The sequence below is a fragment of the Notechis scutatus genome, chromosome 2 (assembly GCF_049901735.1).
Source record: "Notechis scutatus isolate UNSWTSFEM ecotype Mainland chromosome 2, rNotScu1.2, whole genome shotgun sequence".
NCBI classification, from domain to species: domain Eukaryota; kingdom Metazoa; phylum Chordata; class Lepidosauria; order Squamata; family Elapidae; genus Notechis; species Notechis scutatus.
In genome coordinates, this window is record NC_142010.1 from 267,683,072 (window position 1) to 267,702,076 (window position 19,005).

The following is a 19,005-nucleotide window of genomic DNA, read 5'->3' on the forward strand; positions in this document are numbered from 1 at the left end:
GTCACGCAGAGGCAGCTTCTGGGATCTGCAGTCCACTTACTTCCTTGTACTCATCAGTTCAGTTTCGAAATTCTAGATCCCCTTCTTGCGACTTCTAGCATCCCTTTTATGGCAGCCGTCCCAGATAGCGGTCAAAGCAATGGTGCTGTTCTACCGGTTCTGGTGTACTGGTAGCACGGAAGATCAGCCGAGACAGAACCAGTCGTCTCTGGGGAGCTGCTGTTGGGCCCACCTGGGCTCCCATGCTGACCTTTATTTCCTGCTGTTGAAGTGACAGCGATTGCAGATGAGTAGGAAAGCCTCTGTGCGTGTGCAAAGTGTATGCGCCTGCGCAAACCATGCCCAAGCCACACCCACTGAACCAGTGGTAAACCCCCTTGAAACCCACCACTGGGTCAAAGCCTCTGGTGAGCTACCCTGGGCTGGCAGAAAGAAGCTGCAGCAGCAACTGCCACCGCCACAGCTCAGAGCTCCTGCGGATCCCTCCCCATGAAGCTCCCATTAAATGCATAATGTAATGAAATAATATAATCCACACCCTGCATCTTCCAAAGAGCCACCCGTCTTTTTGTTGTATGTATAGGTACGATGACCATAAAGAATTCAATAGGGAATTCAACTTCTATCCCAAGGCAGAAGCTCTTTTGAATTCTGCTGTATAGTGTATCAGTGTTGGTGTGCTGTTGGGGGTTTCTGGTTCAATGTGTGGAGGGTGAAGGATGTGTGTTTATTTTCATGGTCACGATGTGCACTGAAGAGGGTGTTTGATTTCGTTGTATGCAGTGCAATGACAATCGAGTAAATTAAACAAAACCAACAGGAAGGCCAGGGTGGCCAGGAGTGAGACTTGTGGGGCAGAGAGGCCCCCATGGACTGGGCACAGGGAAACCTCCGAGGTTTCTTCACTGGGCCCCAAAACAGGCAAGGCGGCCTCAGGATCTCCGGTGACCCAGCCGGGGCAGATACAGGGGCCCCCTCTTAGCCCTCCAAAGCCCAAGCTACTGCTCCATGCTCAAAAATCCGTACTTTTATTTCAAAAAGCCGAACGCAGAACCCGAACCCAGAATCTAGCACCCCAACACAACAGCAGCAACGATCTTCAGATGCCCGGCCTTCTGCCTCGGAAGCCCTGAGTCAGAGCAGCCGCCAGGCGCCTTGCCCACCGCTTGGCCCTGCAGGAGAATCCTGTTCCGTACCATCCGGGCCTGGGATGCCAAACCTCCACCCAGCCGCTCTGCTGCAGAGTCTCAGTTGCTGGTTCCTCCAGAGTTACCAAGAGGGGAAGAAGAGCCACCTGGCTGCTCCCCAAAAGATGCCTGCACCCAGCAAGCGGGCGTGCAGGGGCCTGGAGTTCTCTTGGGTTTCATCTGGGACCTCTTTCCGCTCCTTGGCAAATCTGGGCCGCTCCATTGCAGCTCCCCGCCATTCACGTGCTGCAACCGAGGCTGCCCCCTATCTGCCCCCGGGCAGCGGGAGGAAGCAGGGCGCATCTCTGGAGGGCAGGCCAGGACCCCTCCCCCCTCCTCCTCCTCAGGAGGAAGCTTGACCGGCTCCTTTGCGCTGCTGCGCTATCTGGGCTGCGCCAGGATGACCTGCTTGAACCACTTGCTGACCGCACAATCCACCCGCATGACCAGGCCCAGGCCCAGGAGGAGGGAGACGCAGCTGACTACAAAGCCCACAGCTTCGAAGATGAACCTGTCGGGGAGAAGAGAAGCAGCACAGGGTGAGCTCCGGGAGCCTCAGGCAGCCCCTCCCTCCCTCCCTCCCTCCCAGGGGAGCATCTCAGCTGAAGAGGACAGAACCTGCAGAGGGAGGTGCTTGTGTTTGACAGGTGGGGGGGCCTCATCAGCAATGGACGAAGTCGGCCCCACCCCCAGGGTATCCCAGTGCCAGGCCCACCTGAAACCAAGGACCAAGGGTGGCCCAACGAGGGCCCGTTTAATCCATGCTGCCTCTACACAAGGATCTGAAGCGAGGATGAAGCTTCGTTCTCCGAGCTTCTGGGTTGGTTTCCCAACGTTTCGTTGCCGGGCCGGGTAACACCTCGAGCCGAGTTTAGGGGATGCCGGTGTCTCACAAGGGCTTCGTGTGGGTCAGGAAGCATCCCCTAAACTCCGCCGGAGATGCCACCTAGCCAGGTAACGAAACTTTGGGAAACCAGCCCAGAAGCTTGGAGAATGAGCCTCCGCCCTCATCCCCCACCCACCCACTACAGACATTCACCCACCATCGTGAAGAATCTGGACTACTGGCGGTCAAGACAAACTGGCGGCAGATAAAGAGTCAAAGGAACTCAAGGAGGGCTGGGCTTAGATCCCTTGTGGGCGCACAGGGATGCCAAACTGATGGTGTGCTTGACCCCTTCCCCCCTCGGGCTCAGCCTGGTCCTCTCCTTCATCCTGAGCAACACCCGCCAACGTCCCAGGAGACCAGGCAGCCTATGTGGGAGAGTTGAACTCCCATGTTCTTCATCAGCCCCCCGTTTCGTCGGCTTTTAGCTGTCTGAAGCTAACGAAGTTGAGCGTGCAGTAAAAGGAGCCCAATCCTGGCTTCTGCTCAGCCCCGGCCTGCAGTCCAGGCTCAGGAGCCCTGCCCAGACTCTTCCCGTGCAGGTTTTGGGGCTGTGGGGAAGTTAGAGAAAGAGCTGCTTGCCACGAGGCACCGACTTATCGGAGGGACTTACTTTGGGGCAAAGACCTTCCACACCATCAGATGCCTCCTGAGAATCATGGCTGCCAGAACAGAAGCCAGAAGCTGTCGGGAGAGCAGAGGAGAGGAACACGGCTCAGTCCAGCCAGAGGAGAGAGCGGCGTCACCAGGGGCAGCCGCAGCAAAACTGGCTTGGGAGGGGGGGGCCTTCAGCAAGGCCTCCTGCAGCCAACAAGGCAAATGCCTGCGGCAAACAGGTGCCCGGTCCCTGGCTAGAAGCCTGGTGGCCTTCACGCACCTGAGCTGTGACCTCAGGACCCACAGGCCGGGGGCGGCTCCTCGGGGTCAAAGGGATGCCTCTCCCCCGTTCCACCTCCTCGGCCCCCGGGGGGGAAAGGCGGGGCACGCTTTACAAGCCCCGTCAATTGTGGACCGTCGTCACCAGGTGGGGCCATGAAAAAGGGTCCTTGTGGAGCCTCCCCCCCCCCAACCCAGGTTCAGTTGCTCCCCCGGCTGCTTTTCCAAAGGGCCCTAAAAACGGGGCTTTGTGGGCGGATGGGGGACCCCAAATGGAGAGGGAGCCGACCAAGGGGCTGATCTGATTGTGTGGCAAGAAAGGTCGTCAAATGGGGCTAAATTAGCCACAGAAATTTGGGGCTCAGCTGTTTTCATAAGTCAAGGGTCAATCTACCTGCCTATGGTAGATTTCTAAAACCTTGCAAGGTGCTCAGAGTCACCTGTGTGTAAGCCGGGCATAAGCTGTATAAGTGGCTTAATAAATCAATAATAAACGCTCCCAATCCCCACCGGGTCACCAAAGGGACCACCTGGAGGATCCAGCGGTCGCAGAGGAGCCAGGTGAGACTCCCCAGGGCCACCTATTGGCCCCGAACGTCCGCCAGGCCCTCCCCTCCCAGGGGCTCCCGCAGACCTACCTGAAGCCCCAAAACGAGCAGGTACCGGAGGCCCAGCTGCAGCAGCGCTGCTGAAAATCGCTCTGGCGCCTCCCGGAGCCTCATCTCCATCATCGGCTCCTCTACCCTGTCCTGGAGCTGCGCATTGGGCCTCCTGGCGCCGGAGGTGCTGGCCTCACACACAAAGGGCCACAGCAGAAGCAACGGGCAGCCGGCTGCCTCGGGAGGAAAAGGGGTCGTCACCAAGGGACACAGGCCAGAAGGCAGGCCACACGCCCTCCCCTCCCCACCTGTGGGTCCAAACAGCTTGGAGAGAGCAGACAGACAGACAGACAGACGCACTCTCCTGAAGGAGGGCCAAAGGGCAGCGCTGACTTGCCACGGAGGGACCCCACTCTCCCATACAGGCCCCCTCTGCCAGGGGGCACTTCTTCGGCTCCCGCCCTTGGTTGCCATTCACTCAGACCCTCCCTCCCCCTTTGCTGCTGGGGAAGCAGCAGCAGGAGGGCTGGGCTGGAGGCCACTCACCTGCCAGGAGGATCTGAGAGGCGAAGGTGTTGGCACCCACGAGCAGCGCAGGCAGCAGGTTGGTGGTGTGCCCCTGCTGGAAGCCCACGAAGGCCGCGTTCCAGTGGATGGCTGGGAAGACGGGCTGATGGCCGGTGGCGTAGAAGAACTGGGCGGCGGCAAGGACCCAAGCGACCAGGGCTTCCCACGGCACCTCGAAAGGATCTGAGGAGGAGGAGGAGGAGGAGGAGCATTCGAGAGCCCCGCCCCAAAGCAGGGCAGAGCCCCTTGCAAAGCAGCCCAGCCCCAAGGCCCCTTCCTGGCTTGGACCTCAGCAGGGGAACCAGCAAATCTCAGCCGCTCGCAGCCCAGCAGCTGTGACACTGTTTGACTCTCTATGGACCCGGCCAGAGGGTGAAGCTGGACTCGCTTCCCCAGCTCTGCCCGTCCATCGGGCAAGTAGCCGCCTTTTGCTCCGCCTCTTTTGCAGGCCGGGCCCCCAGCCCTGTGGCCCTGCTCCTTGCCCCGGGGCTTCCCTTCACAGCGGAGGCTCCAACTGCCCTGCCCTGACGTTAGCTAGCTGCCTTCCAAGGCCCTGCTTTGCGCCTCTGGCCTGGATTCCCAGACTCACCCGAGGGAGCGGAGGAGGAGGAGAGGGCCCTGGCGCAGGCCTGCATCCACAGCAGGGCGAAGGCCTCCACGAAGAGCAGGAGGAAGGCCAGGCTGAGCCTCTCCGTGTGCAGCGTCATTAGCAGGAAGGCCAGGAGGGCCAGGGCAATGAGCAAGGCGGCCGAGTAGACGCTGCCCAGCCCGTAGGCTGCCACCGTGGCCCTGCAGCCGCCCGGGGCCTCCTCCAGCCGGCTCTTCAGGGACGCCTGCATCCGGCGGTACAGTTGGGGGATCAAGGCCTCGGAGCTGGAGGACACCAGGGGGACCTCCTGGCTGCCCTCCAGGAAGACAGTCACGGGGTCCCACCACACCAGGAGGAGGCCAGCCGCCACCAAGGCGTAGATCCCGCGGGGGAAGGCCTCCAGAGCCAGCCGGGCCCAGGCATGGCGCTTGACCAGGGCCTCCTCGGTGCCGGAGGTGATGGCCCAGAAGCCGGCCAGGGCCAGGGCCAGGAGCGGGAACCCCCACCGCACAAAGAGCACCAGGGCGCAGGGGCTGTTCAGGTTGCCGTAATGGCGCAGCCAGCAGCGGGTGCCCCAGACCAGGCTGGCCAGTGCCCCCAGGCACAGGCCGTAGTAGAGGTTTTTGGCCCTCGGCTCCTGCACGCTGGAGAGGGGCCCCAAGATGGAGGCCGTCTGGCAGGCTGGGGTCTCCTCGCGGCACTTCCAGAAGAGCCCTGACAGCCGGGCGCAGAGCACCACCCCGCCCAGGGCGGCCAGCAGCTGCCAGCAGAGCAGGGAGCCGTCCAGCCGGCCCTTCCACTGCAGCTTCAGGGCCTCCAGCAGCACCAGGGAGGTGAGCAGGAAGGGCACCACCCGGCCCTCCGCCACCACAAAGCTGTCCGAGAGCATGGCAGCGCAGCGCAGGAACAGGACGCCCAGGGAGAGCCCCGGCCCCGCCCACAGCCTGGGCCTCAGGCGGAGCCCCTCAAATGGGGGCACAGGCCAGCTGCCTGCAGGGCTGGGGGCGCCTGGCCCAGCAGTGCCAGAAGAAGCCCAGCTGGGAGGCCGCTGCCCCCAGGCGCACAGCAGGAGGAGGTCGGCTGGGCCCCCGGAGGAGGTGAGCCAGCCCCAGCAGGGCCGCCCCCGCCAGCCCCCAGAGCAAGGGGTAGAGGAAGGCGTGGCGGTAGGAGAAGTCCAGGCGGGGGGCCAGCCGGGAGGCCACGTAGCACAGCAGGCAGGAGGAGGTCAGGAGAGCGCAGCCGGCCACCATGCAGCCGGGGTGGAAGCGGGCCCAGGACTCGGCACACACGGCCCGGGCCTCCCGCAGGTACTGCTGGAAACGCCCCCGTAGCCCCTCCATCCGCGGCAGCAGCAGCGCCAGGAGGCCTCCTGGCCCAAGAGGCGCTCGTGCTCCTCCACGGCGGAGCGGAAGAGTCCCCGAAGGTGCCGCAGCTTCTCCGCTGGGAGGTCCTGGGCGGCCTCTGCGTAGGAGTGCAGGAAGCGGTCCACCTGCCCGGGCCAAGAGATCGGCTGCTCAGAGCCCCCGAGAGGCTGCCTCAGCCGGGCGAGGAGGGGGCGCTCCCAGCCCCACCCAAAGCCTCGTCTCAGCCTGGGGGCTGCCAGCGCTCTCGGTCTCAGCCACAGCTTCGGTGCGGTGAGGGGCAGCTGGAGCGCAAATCCCCTGCTGAACTCTCCCTGGGGGCGCCTTTGGGCTGCATTCATGGCGCTTAGCAAGAGCGCTGAAGACTTCAGGGCCCTCTCTGGTTGGGACCGAACTCCCAGCCTGCCCCCCTGCCTTCTGGGCCCCCCACGGGAGGGGAGCCACACTTACCTGCCTGGCATTGATGTCATAGGCTGCCAGCTGGGCACGGAGCGAGGTGGCCACGTCTCCCTCGGTTGCAAAGAGGTCGGCCATCACTTCCCCAATGTTGCTATAGGGCACCGGCACCCCCAGCAGGAGCGCCAGGGTGGGCACCAGGTTCACCTGTGGGACCGTCTGGGGCTCCTGAAGAGGGAAGGGGAAGAAGTGACGGGGCAAAGACGGGAAGGTGCCCGCTCCTCCATCCCGCCTCTCGCCAGGGACCGGCCACGTGGCGCTGCCGGCCGGGGGGGCAGCCGCTGACCTCCATGACTGCACTGGGACCACAGAGGCAAGGAATTCTGGGGGCACCTGGAAGGCTGCAGGTAGCCTGGCCCAGGAGGCACCCGAGGGCAGCTCAGGGCCCGTCCTTCCTCCCAAAGACGCCACCCAGCTGGGAATGCCAGCCCTTCCGGCTCACCTCGGGGGGAGGCTCCTGGAAGAGCGGAGCCTTGCTGTACACAAAGAGAGCTGCATCCAGCTCCTCGTCGCTGTCTCCCCCGTGGTCCCCGGTGGCGGTCATGCCGTGGTCCCCTGCCACCAGGAGGAGCGTGTCATTTCCCAGGTGGTCAACCAGTGAACTGTCCATCAACAACACAGAACTTAAAACTACAGACTCTTGGCCTCCCCAGCGCAGCGCAGGCTGGTGGAAACAGCCAGACTGTCCTTTCAGAAGCAGCCACGGCTGGACGGTGGCGCCCTGGGCTGCTGCTCTGCCCAGCACTAGGCGAAAAGCTGCCTGCCATCCTGCCTGCTGGGGCTGGGGAAGAAGGGGCAGCCATACTGGGGGAGGGCTTCCACTCCTGTTCCAACTCACCTGAGCATCTCATCCATCTGGGAGAGCTTCTTGGCCATTTCGGGGTGATCCGGTCCGTGTTTGTGACCGCAGTGATCCACACCCAAGAAATGGGCGATAAGTAGATCCCATTCGCCACCGTCCACTGCGCCACAGGAAAGAAAGAAGGGAGGAAGAGGTCGAAGGTGAAAAGGGGGGCTGGAAGGAAGGACAGAGGCGCTCGGGGGCTTCTCTCCACTGCAGGGCAAAAGCAGCGGCTGGATTCAAGCAGGCCAGGCGCCAGGAGGAGGAGGAGGAGGAGGAGGAGGGCAAAAGACGAGGGAGGGGAGGGGAAAGAGCTACCCAGGGGTCCCCAGCCGCAGACCGTGGCCCACTCAGCAGGCCCTGGACCTTTCAGAACCGGGCTGTGAATGTGACATGTGGGACGAGTGAACTTTGTGCGGGCCCAGTACAGCTCCATTTATGCAGGCGGCAGGTGAGTGTGCGCCTGCTGCTTGTGCAAACGGAGCTGTGCGTGCCTGGAACCCCGCCCTCTCTTCCCCACCCCCCACAGGTCCACAAAGCCGGACAGGTGGGAGGCCGCTGAGCTCCATGGACAGAGGGTCAAGGTGAGGCTGGGACTCCCTTCCGCTGAACAGGCCCTCACGCGAGGGGGGATTCCTCCCTTCAACGGGCAGGTGGAGCAAGGGCAGCCAAGGGGGGAGGGCCTGGCCTCGTTGGGGAAACCCAACAGAAAGCGGATTGTGGGCTTTGAGGCTTTTCGTTAAACGGGCTGTTTGGCCACCGTCTCCGACGACATTACAAAAGCCATTGAAAAGCGTTTTTTCTTTGCAAAAGCCAGACCGCTTCCTCACCGGAGAGATGCTGGTCCCCCGAGGGGTCCTTCCCGCCTGACTGGGGCCTCCCTCACCCCCCAACCCCCTAGGCAGGACCAGGGCCGCGGCTCACCTGTCTGGTACAAATGCTGCAGGATCCCGTTGTCCACCGTGTGCAGATCTTTCACGTTGAAGGAAGGGAAGAAGTGGGCCCGGTGGAAGGCCTGGGGGAAGAGGCCCTCCCAGGTGTCGTCCCCCATGAAGACCACTTTTCTCCCTGAAAAAGGGGGGAAATGTCGGCAGAGGGACGGAAGAGGGGGGCTCCCAGAAATGGCGGCCAGCAGGTGGCAACACAGCCCGAACCCTGGGCATGAGACCGGCTGCTGCTCCGCCAGCCCTGCCTCCTCCAACTCCAGGAAGCCCCATTTCCTGCTCTTTCTCCGAGGGCCTCTCTCTCCAGAATAGAATGACAGCGTTGGAGGGGACCCTAAGAGGTCTTCTAGTCCAACCCCCTGCTCAGGCAGGAAACCCTACACCATTCCAGACAATGCTTGTCCAATCCCCAGTGTTTTAAGAAGCGATTGGACCACCGTTTGTCTGGAATGGTAGAGGGCGTTGGGTCTGCTCACACCCTGGGTCCAAATCTGGGGTGAGGGATCAACAGCTACATTTCCCAGCCAGGATGAACACCGTTGATGTGCCACAGGCTTTTGGGATTGATACGACTGCGTCAACCCCTTAGCCATGGGGCCAATTTCCAAGATTTCTGAGAAAGTGACCTCTTTCCACTCGTGATAAGTGGGGAGGGGAGCCTAGGAACACACTCCATTCTCCTTGGGGTCGTGGGACAGCAACACCCCCCCGCCGATCCTGACTGTGCATCCAACATCCACCTGCTCAAGGGCCCTCAAAGCCAGTGCCTTGCAACCTGTGGTCCGTGGACCCTCAGAGGGGGGGCATGATGCCATCACAGGGGGTCCACGAAGGCTTGAAGAAATGTTAGGGTTTTAATCTCCAGCCTTCGGGGGGTCTGTGGCCACAAAGTGGCCCCATGTTGGAGAAAAGGTTGAGAACCACTGACCTAGAACCATCTTTTTTGGGGGGTGGGCTGGGGGGGACCACTCCCAAGTCAAAACCACCGAAACCGACCAAGAAGCTGCAGCAACCAGGATGCTTCCATGGGCCCCGGAAGGAGGCAGAAGGCACCAGCGGCTCTTTCAGGTTCTGCCCAGGGAGGCCGGGGTGTCTCAGGGCAGGGAGGAAGGTTGCTCGAGCCAGCCGGTACGGGAAGGGCTTTTTCTCGGCTGGGAACCAACAGCCAAGGTGACAGCCAAGGCGCAGCCCAGCAAGAAAACCACATAAACCGTAGCAGGGCAAACAAACGCTTGGTCGTCTAGGCCAGGGCAGGGGTCTCCAACCTGAGCCACGTCCAGACTTGTGGACTTCAACTCCCAGAATTCCTCAGCCAGCTTTGACCTCTGGGAGTTGAAGTCCACAAGTCTGAACGTGGCTCAGGTTGGAGGCGCCTGCTTTATGGAGATTCTCCGTCCGATGGTCCCAAGGGTGCTTTTTTTTTTTTTCTCACGAGGCCCCTGGACTTTCCTTGAAGAAGTTTTGCTTCCCATCCCAGAAGCTTCTCCAGGTCTGACCTTGGAGGAGAAGCCTCTCCGAAGAAAGACCAGGAAAGTCCGGGGACCTCTTGGAAAAAGCCCCTTTGGGGAAACGCCTGGTTGCTCCTCCAGGGCGGAGAGGGGCTTCCAGGCGGGGGGCGCCTTCAGGAAGGGGAAGGGAGGGGGGCTTCCAGGCTATCCGGCAGCAGCAGGGCCGCCCGGCCGCCCAGGACGGTTTGCAGAGCCCCAGGCGGCGCAGCCCCCAGCCAGGATCCTTCACGAGGACTAGCGCCCCAACACCCACCGTTGCTGGCCAGCTGCCAGAGCAGGTTGTCCTCCCGGACGGCGTAGGAGGCGAAGTTGCTGCCGGCGTCCACGAAGGTGGGCAGGGAGCCCGTGGTGAGCGCCTTCAGCCGCTGCATGGTGGTGCTGGGCGGGTCCGCGCGGAAGCGGTAGAGGCGGCCGTGGCGGGGCTGCCGGAGGGCCAGGCGACGCAGGGACCCCAGGCGCCCCTCGAAGGGCCGCGGAGGCCGAGCCCCGGGGCGGCGGTCGGGACGGGGCCAGGCGGCGAAGTCGAAGCGCAGCGCGTCGATCAGCACCAGCGCCGCCCGCGAGAACCGCGCCGCCGCCGGCAGCCAGCAGGACGAGGAGGACGGGGCGCCCCCGGGGAGGTCGGGGCCCGGCCCGGCGGGAGGTGGCAGGCGCTGCGCTGGCCCAGCTCCAGCCGCATCAGCAGGAAGCCGCCCGCGAAGAGCGCCAGCGCCGCGCACGGGAGCAGCGCCGCCCAGGCCAGGCCCGCCGCCGCCGCCGCCCGCCGCCCCATCCCGCGCCCTTGGGCCCGGAGCCGCCCCTCCCGCCGGAAGCGGCCGCGGCGGCCGGAAGGGGCGGGCGAGCGAGGGGAGGCGGGGCGAGCGGCCGTGCGGGCGCCCCTCCCGGCGGGAGGAACCAGGCGCGGCGGCTCCCAGCTGCTTCCCTCCCAGGCAGAGGCCGCTTCCCTGGGAAGAGCCCCTGTCCGTGGTCCGTCCCCCTCCCCGCGACACACACACACACCCCCATCACAGCCGACACGGGCTCTGCCATCTCCTTTTAATACAACATGATTCAATCCAATCCGAAAATAAACGGGGGGAGGGGGTGTCCTGGGGCTCCCTGGGGCGCAGTCCTGGGGGGGCTGGGCGCTTCTCCGGCCCCATGGCCGTGGGCTCTGGCTAGCTGGTGCTTGACTCCTCCAGGTCCAAGTAGCTGGGGCTGCTGGGGGGCTGCTGGGCCGAGTGGGGAGAGGCAGCAGGGTCCTCCAGGCCCTCAGGGGGCGCCTGACTCTTGTTCAGGGAGGAGTAGATGGACATGGCCTGCGGAGGAAGAAAGCAAGGGGGCATCACCAAGGGGGCGGGAGGGGGCTGCCCCACCACAGCTGGGGAGCCTCCCAGGAGGCGAGTCCTTCCTGCCCCCCCAGAATAAAGCCGGTGGAGGCAGTCCGTGAGCCCTTCAAAGCGTTCCAGCCCACCTAGGCCCCACCTGGCCCCACCTGGCCCTGGGGTCTTGCCATCTGTTGGTGTCCCCCATTCCAGGCAAGCCAGGGGGACCCCCACGCCCAGAGAGAGCATCCTGCATGTTGCAACTGCCATCTAGCCGTCCCCCCGGCCTCTGCAGCCAGGCCAACCCCCCGTCCCCCAATCTCCCTCCTCCAACCAGAAAAGCAAGGCTGCTCCAAGACCCCCAAAGAGGTTGCCAGGGACGCCATCTGCAGGGGTTGGGAAAGTGACGGGGGGGTGGGGGGAGCAGCAACTCTTCCCTTCCTATCCCCCACCCCAAGAGAGGGTCCCCAAGACTGGGGTGCCAAAATCAGAAAGACTGGCTGCAGCAGATGCACCCCAAACTCCAGCTGCCTCCCTGCTGCGGCTGCCTTGATTTCCAGACGCCCTCAGCCGAAGGAAGGAAACCCCCTGCCCTGGAGGAGCCAGGCGGGCCGTCTCCCCCACCCCACCCCACCCCTGGCGCTGCTGTTCTTCCCTCACGCAGAGCCCCCCCTCCACCGGCCCAGAGGTTGGGCCTGGGCGGCAGCCAGCAACTCCCAGGGTCCCCTCCTGTGTGCCAGGCTGACCTGGGCAACCATGCTGGTGACGTCTCCGGTGCTGGTGGGCAGGAGGATGGTGTTGGACTCCTTCGCCAGGTGGGAGAAGGCCTGCACGTACTGCTCAGCCACCGACAGAGAAGCCGCCATGTTGCCATTCTGAGAAGAGAGCAGGGAGCGTGAGGGGGGGGGCCTTCCTGGCCTCTTGAAGCCCCCGTTGGGCTCTCTCGTAACAGAAACCCCTCCCTCCCTCCCTCCCTCCCTCGCCCACAGCAGGAAGAAGGGGCCACTCCGGACGCAACCCACCAGCCTCATTCACCCCCCATCTTCCTTCTGCCCAGAGGACGGTCAAGGCTGCTCTGCTGGGGCCCCAGGAAGGGGAGGGCCTCCAACCCAGCAATAGCCAGGCCTCCCCTCCCCTCTCCTCCAAGGGTGGGCTGCTCCCTCACCCTGGACCCCAGCCGAGCACAGCCTCCTTCCCAGCCGGGAACCTTCATCCCAGCCCTCCTCTTCAGAGGAAACCTTGCGGGGGGGGGGGCAGCAGCAGGAGATCCATTCCATTCATTCCTGTTCTACAAATAAGGCAGCTAACATATCAACACAGATTCCTATTTCCCCCAACCACCCTGCGAACGAACTCCCGGTCTCCATTTTCGAGCACCCTGGTGCCTTAACCTCTTTAGAACCCAGGAGGGCCTCCGACAGAGCCGGTCCCCTCACCTCCTTTGCCCCTCATGAATCCAGGCTCCCTCCAGCCCCACCCGAAGGCTCGCTTGGAGCCTCCTCCTCCTCCTCCTCCAGGTGCCAAGAGGGGCAGCCCTGGCCCGGCCAACCCCTCCTCCCTCCCTCTTCCCTCCGATCACCTGCTGGGTCAGAGCCATGCTCAGGAGTCCAATGGCCTCGGCCTTGGCTTGGGCCTTCACCAGGATGGCGCTGGCATCCCCTGAAAGAGAGAAGCCCAGGGGAGTCTGGGGTGGCCCTCCTCCCAGGGGCCTTGCCCCACAGGGCCCCTTCTTGCAGGGGGAGGGGGGAGATAAGTCGCAGTGGGGGCAGAGAAGGGGAGGGGGCAGGCCTGGGCCTCCCATGAACTGAGCCCAGCACCCCCTTGGCCCAGGCGGCCTGGAAGGAGCCTTTAGCCGAAGGGCCAGGCTTCCCTGGAAGGAGGTCGGGACCTCCAGCGTCTGGGCTTGCCCTCCTGGGATCCCCAGGGCCTCTGCCCCCCCCGCCCCCCCGTGCCAGATACGGGCCCCGCACAGGGCAGGAAGGAAGGAGCTGCTCTTTGGGGCCGTTCCTGCGCTCTGCGTACCAGAAGCCTGGTTGATGCGCTCTGTTTTCTCAGCCTCTGAGGCCAGGATCTGGGCCCGCTTCTTCCCCTCGGCCACGTTGATGGCCGACTCTCGGATCCCTTCAGACTCCAGGACGGTGGCCCTTTTGCGCCTCTCGGCCTCCACCTGAAAGCAACGGGGCCTTTGAGTGGGGACCTTCCCGCCTCCTGATGAAAGGACCCATTCCCAGGCCGGGCCTGCAGGAGTTCAGCTCTCGCTCCGGCTACAAACCCTGAGCCCCAAATCCTAGCCTCCTTTTGGCCCAGGCGACCCCCGCCTCGCCCTCATGCCAGCAGCAGCCAGGCCGCTGGCGAAAGGAGACACCCTAGAAGGAAGGAAGCCAAGCGCCAGGGCGGGGCTGCCTGGCAAGGCTCCCTTTGCACCCAGGAATGGCCGCCTGACCTGCATCTGCATGGACTCTTTCACCCGGGGAGGCACGTGGATGTCCTTGATCTCGTAGCGCAGGCACCGGATGCCCCAATAGTCCGAGGCCTGGTTGATGGCGTACACAATGCTGGCATTGAGGGACTCACGCTCCTGGGCGGGACGAGGGTGGAGTCAGAGAGCCCAGCCAGGGCAGGGCACAGAGGCTGCCCTGGAGCCCATCCTGACCCCCTGCCCGCCAGCTAGCGCCTTCCTTGGCCCGGCTCTGCTCAGGCCCCACTCATCCTAGGGAGCCGAGGCAGCCAGATGGAGCATCTCTGTGGGCCCCACCTGGTCCCTCCACTTTCTTCAGAAGTTGCTGGCTGCTCTTGCCTCAACGGGCTCTTTGTGAGAGGAAAAGGCCACGTAGCTCTCTTCAACCAACTCCCCCCCTCCATTGCGCTGACAGCCAGGGGTTTAATCTGGATTATTGACGTAAAATCCTGGGGAGGCAGCCTAGGGGTCAGGTCCGCCATCCTCAGGATACCTCGCTTAGCTGGCATGCTGCCATAAAATGCGGTGGGAGGGAGAGACGGGGGAGGTAAGCAGGGGGTAATGACAGGGTGGCAGGAACCAGACGTGTCAACCGGCTGACCAAGGATGGCCGTGAGAACGGAATGGAGAAACTCCACCAAAGAGGCGCCAAACCTCAAAGCCGTTCCCAAAGCATTTAATTCGGACATCATTGGACACTGATGGGCTGGCCGAGGGCCAGGGAAGAGGGAAAAGCCCAGGCTTTGCGCGGGAATATTCGGATCCGGCTTTGCTTACGCTGTAACCGCTCGACTTTAGAAAAGCAAACCTTTCCCTTCACAAACGGAGTCGAGGGTCTCTCTCTCCTCAATGTCCAAGCCGGGAGAAGCCTGACACCCTGCTCTTCTCTCGCCCAGCGCAAAGCGGGAGGGTCTTCCTTCTCTTCTGCTGCTGCTTACCCGGAAGACTTTATCCAGGGGGAGCTTGCCCAGCTCGGATCGCATGGCGGTCTGGGCAAGCTGAGTGACGGCATACTCGGGATCCTCCACCCCGTAACTAGCCTAGAGGAGGAAGAGGAGGATAGGGAAGAAGAGAGGAACCGGGAAATAAGTGAACCTCTTCCAGGCCGGTTAAGAGTCCTGGCGCTTTAAAAAGGTCAACTCAGGAGAGATCCTTCTGCTTTCATCTGCCAAGCCTCCAAAATCCGTGCAGGTTACAACCACGGAGGAAAAGCACCTCGGGGAGCCCCACAACCCCACTGACTTGAACAGTCCCCATTACCCTGTCCGGAGCTTCCGCCTGGTACCTTGTAGGGATCCATGATGCGCAGGTAGAGAACCCCGTCGATCTGGAGGGTCACGTTATCTGCAAGGACACCGGAGTTCTTTCAGCGGAAGCCAAGGGCGAAGCTTTAGGGAAGGCCCAGAGGCCAGGGGTCAGTCCAGCACTGGGACCGCTCAGCCAGGGCTCTTGTCTTCTCAACCAAGGCCAAGGGCAAAAGCCCCCACAGGCACCAAACGCCTAAGGAAGTGGGCTAAAGAGCCAGGCTAAGTGGAGTCCAGGTTGCCATCAAAGCGGATGGGCCTGGCCGCTTTCTGCTCTTATGCTCAGTCCGAGCGCATCTCTGGACCCCATCAATGACCCTCTGACTACCCCCAGCTTTCTGCTTTGAAGCTGCATGTCCCAAGGGGGCTTTTCCAAGAGGCAACTGGACTTTCTGGTTTTTTTTTTTGGAAGCCATTTTGCTTCTCATCCAAGAAGTTTCTTCAGCTCTGACTGGACGGTGGGGAACGGAAGGATTGATACCCTTTGCAGACAGCTGGTCATTTGCATCCGTTTTAGAGCCCTTGAGGCCACCTGGAAGCTCTTCTCGCGGGGGTTTTAAAGTCACAGCATGCTGCCTTCAATCATTCCAATGAGGCAGCCCAGCCTTATTAGCATGGCCCCCACATTTTGTCAGAGTTCGGGCGGCTCGCCCTCAAGCGCTTCAGGGATTAGGCTCCAGCAGGGACCATGAAACCAAACCGCTAATATCCGACTGGCAACTACAGGCAGTCCTTGACTTACGACTACAATTGAGCCTCAAATTTCTGCCTGTAAACAGGGCAGCTGCTAAAATGAGTTTTGCCACCATTGTTAAGTCAATCACTGCAGCCGTCAAACGAATCGTGTGGCCGTTAAACGAATCCGGCCTCCCCCATTGACTTTGGTGGTTAAAAGCCAGCTGGGGGTGGTCACAAAGGGGGATCCCGGGATCGTACAGCCGTCATGAAGACACACCAGTCGCCAAGCATCCAAATTCTGGTCACAGGACCCTGGGGATGCCACGACAGCCGTCAGTGTGAAAAACTGTCCTAAGCCACATTTTTCAGTGCGTTGGTTAACTTTGAACCGTCACTAAATGAGCTGTTGTAAGTCGAGGACTCCCTGTACTGAGTGGGATCCCTTCCGTGGTGCAGCCCTTCCCGGCAGGAATGAATCGGGCCAGCCACCCCACCCGACCAAGGCCACCTCAACTCAGCTGGGCTCATCTCTGAATGGTCAAGCCCCCCCCCGGGCTCCTCACCGTGAGTAATCGCCGACTGCTCTGGCACGTTGATGACTATTTCCTTGAGGCTCTGGACGTAGCGTATGCGGTCTAGGAGTGGGATGAGGAAATTCAGTCCCTGGCAAGGATCAGCAAAGGGCAAGAATCATCCTTTTCTCTCCGGCTCTCCGGCAATCTGAGCATCACCAGCTTGGTTGGGACCAAGACAAATGGCCGTCCAAGCTCTACTGGAAAACCTCCCGGTGAAACAGCCCCCACCAAGGTCGTCTAGTCCATCCTTAAAGAGGGAGTCGTCCGGCCTCTTCTTTCAAAAACAAAGCAGCTGCAGCCAGGCCAGAGATGCTTCTGGCCTGGCAGTAGACAATCTCCAAGGAAGCTGAGATTTAGACGGGCTCATTCCTTCCCCACACAACTCACAAGCATGGTGGCATCCGGCTCTCTGGCTAATTGAGCCATATAGCCTGGCAGTTTTTGGGAACTCAGGTCCTCAGGCGGCCCATCGCCACCACCCTTAGCTGACAAAAATGTAAAGCCAGCTCCAAGTTTTTCTGGGCACGTGGCAGGAAAGGTAACACAGGTAGTCCTCGACTTACAGCAGTATGTTTAGTGATCAAAGTTGCAACAGCAGTGAAAAAAAATCAACTTATGACCATTTTTCTCACTTAGGACTGCTGAAGCATGTCCTGGGGACACGCGATCCCCTTTTGCAACCTTCTGACAAGTAAAGTCAATGGGGGAGCCAGATTCACTTAACAACCATGTAACTAGCTGAACAACTATGGTGATTCACTTAACGACTGTGGCCAGAAAGGTCATAAAATGGGGCAAAACTCACTTAACAACATAAAGTTTGACCTCAGCTGTGGTTGTAAGTCGAGGACTACCCGCAAGAAGACCGCAAGCGGGTGAGGAAGGGCCTGCAACCTCTGAGCAAGAAAGGAGGAGGGCCGGGCCGGAGCCCAAGCTCTGCTGAGCAGCCCCTCCCGGTGCGACTCCTGCCTGGAGGGCTCAGCCGACCAGAGCTTGGCAGCCACCCTGCCGAGGCAGCCCCCAGTCCCAACCACGGCAAGAAGCTTCGGGGGGAGGCAAAGGCTGGACACCCCCCCCACAGGCCTGCTGGCTTTAAGGACCAAAACGGCGTTTTCGTGGCTGCCTCAACTTGCAGGGCTCAGCAGCGGCTCATCGTTGGGGATGGGGCGCCCCCACCCGCAAGCCGTGTATCTAAAAGGGATCCGGGCGGCCTCTCCACAATTGGGGGCCGCGGCTGAGAAGCGCTCCCCCAACCCACCCACCGGGAAGGGGGGGCTCAGCAAAGGATGGCGGGGGGTGGGACGATGCTGGACAGGCGGGCGGGGCTCGGAAGGGACGGAGATCCTCGGGCGGGGGCCGGACGCCGCTTGGCCGGAGCGGCCGTGGCGACGGAGCCCGACTAGATGCCCTCCTGGGTGTCCCCCTCCCGCGGCTCTTACCGGCTCGAGGATGCGGTGGAAGCGGCCCATGCGCTCCACCACCCAGGCCTCCTGCTGCGGCACGAAGAGCACCACCGTGTTCATGGGCAGCCCCGAGGCGCTCCTCCGCGCCGGCCCGGTACCCGCCCGCCGGGCCCCCTGCAAGACCACCAGGGAGAGGCTGAGGGGCGCTGGCGGGCAGGGACCGACCCCGGCCACGCCCCTCAGCGCGCCCCCGCCCAGCGCCCCCTCAGCGCCCCGCACCAGCAGCAACGGCCGCCACGGCCGCCTCCCGGAGACCCCGCACGCCGCCCGCAGCGCCAACATCGTGCCGCCCGCCCAGCGCCGGTCCGCCGCTCCGAAGCCTCCGCCGCGCTTCCGCTTCCGGGAAGAAAGCCTGCCTCTTCCTGTTTCCCAGCCAATGGGGCGCCGGCCGGCCGTTTCCTCGTCGTCACGCTCCGGGAGAAAACCGTTCCGCGAGGCCGCTGGTTCCGCCCCTCAAAGGGGCCCAGCCATTCTCTGGGCGAAAGTTCCTTAAGGTTCCGTCGGGTCGCCGTCCCTGAGATCGCCGTCCCTTCCGTATCCGAGGCTCGCCCTCATTTGCTGCGCCCGTTAGAGCGCCGAGAGGGAGCAAAGGAGACTCCCGAGAGGGAGGGATGCAGCCTGGGGGGGGGGCAATAAGGGGGGGGGGTCGTTTCCCGGTTTCCATGCAAGAGAAAAACCACAACTCGCTCATGGCGGGGAAGGACTCTTGCCTTGCAGGGTCTCTCGGCAGGGAAAATGCGGCTTCCAAGCACCGGGTGTACAGGCCGGAGTCCTTCAGGCTCGCTTTTCTCCCATTCAGTAAAGCCTACGTGTGATGCGTTCGCCTTCCTTCCCATTAAATGTCCCCCTTTGCCCTTTTGGCAGATGCTGGCAAGGATTCACACAGCCACCCTTTAAACCCACATTGATCGCTCAGAAGAAAAGTCTCCCAGGAATACAAGAGTGAAGCAACCGCCCTTGGACTTACATGCCGCTTTGCACCCAGGCTCTCTTAAGCTGTTTATAGAGCCAACATGTTGCCTCCCAAAATCCGGACACTCATTTTACTGACTTTGGAAGGCAGGCTGAGCTGACCTTGAGCTGGTCAGGATCGAACTTCTGTCAGTGCAGTGAGTTAGCTTGCAATACTGCATGCCAACCACTGTGCCACCAGGGCTCTTGTAAATTGCCCAGGTTGCTGTTAAGTTTTAATTAAGTTAATTAGCTTAGGCTTTCATCACATCAGCAACTTCCTGATGGGTCCAGGGGAATAGCAGTAGCACTTAGACCAGGGGTGTCGAGCTGGCAGCCCACTGGCTGGATGCTTCCCACGCAGGCCACACCCACCCTGGTTCCCCAAAGGCAAAAAAAGTCATATGTCACATCATGTGACACAATCGAGTGTGACACCCGTGACTTAAGACTTATAC

At 62.0% G+C, this 19,005-nt stretch overlaps 2 protein-coding genes across 2 annotated transcripts; both read right to left on the bottom strand.

Annotated features, from left to right (window-relative positions):
- Window positions 1-1,012: 1,012 nt before the first annotated feature.
- PIGO (phosphatidylinositol glycan anchor biosynthesis class O) lies at window positions 1,013-10,631 on the bottom strand. Its single transcript, XM_026684963.2, is given in 15 exon segments — window positions 1,013-1,698; window positions 2,687-2,757; window positions 3,588-3,781; window positions 4,095-4,298; window positions 4,705-5,714; window positions 5,716-5,758; window positions 5,761-5,797; window positions 5,799-6,053; window positions 6,056-6,193; window positions 6,516-6,689; window positions 6,964-7,123; window positions 7,360-7,483; window positions 8,287-8,430; window positions 10,068-10,437; window positions 10,440-10,631. Coding segments are annotated over 15 exon segments (3,201 nt in total). The 5' UTR covers window positions 10,587-10,631; the 3' UTR covers window positions 1,013-1,568.
- A 204-nt stretch (window positions 10,632-10,835) lies between these two features.
- Window positions 10,836-17,943, bottom strand: STOML2 (stomatin like 2). The gene is made up of 10 exons (XM_087958781.1): window positions 17,816-17,943; window positions 17,573-17,710; window positions 16,122-16,221; window positions 14,862-14,920; window positions 14,515-14,616; window positions 13,562-13,696; window positions 13,141-13,285; window positions 12,698-12,777; window positions 11,865-11,993; window positions 10,836-11,112 (listed from the first exon to the last, which is right to left on the bottom strand). Exons 1-10 carry the CDS (start codon window positions 17,876-17,878, stop codon window positions 10,972-10,974), a joined length of 1,092 nt encoding a protein of 363 aa, XP_087814907.1. The 5' UTR covers window positions 17,879-17,943; the 3' UTR covers window positions 10,836-10,971.
- Window positions 17,944-19,005: the final 1,062 nt, after the last annotated feature.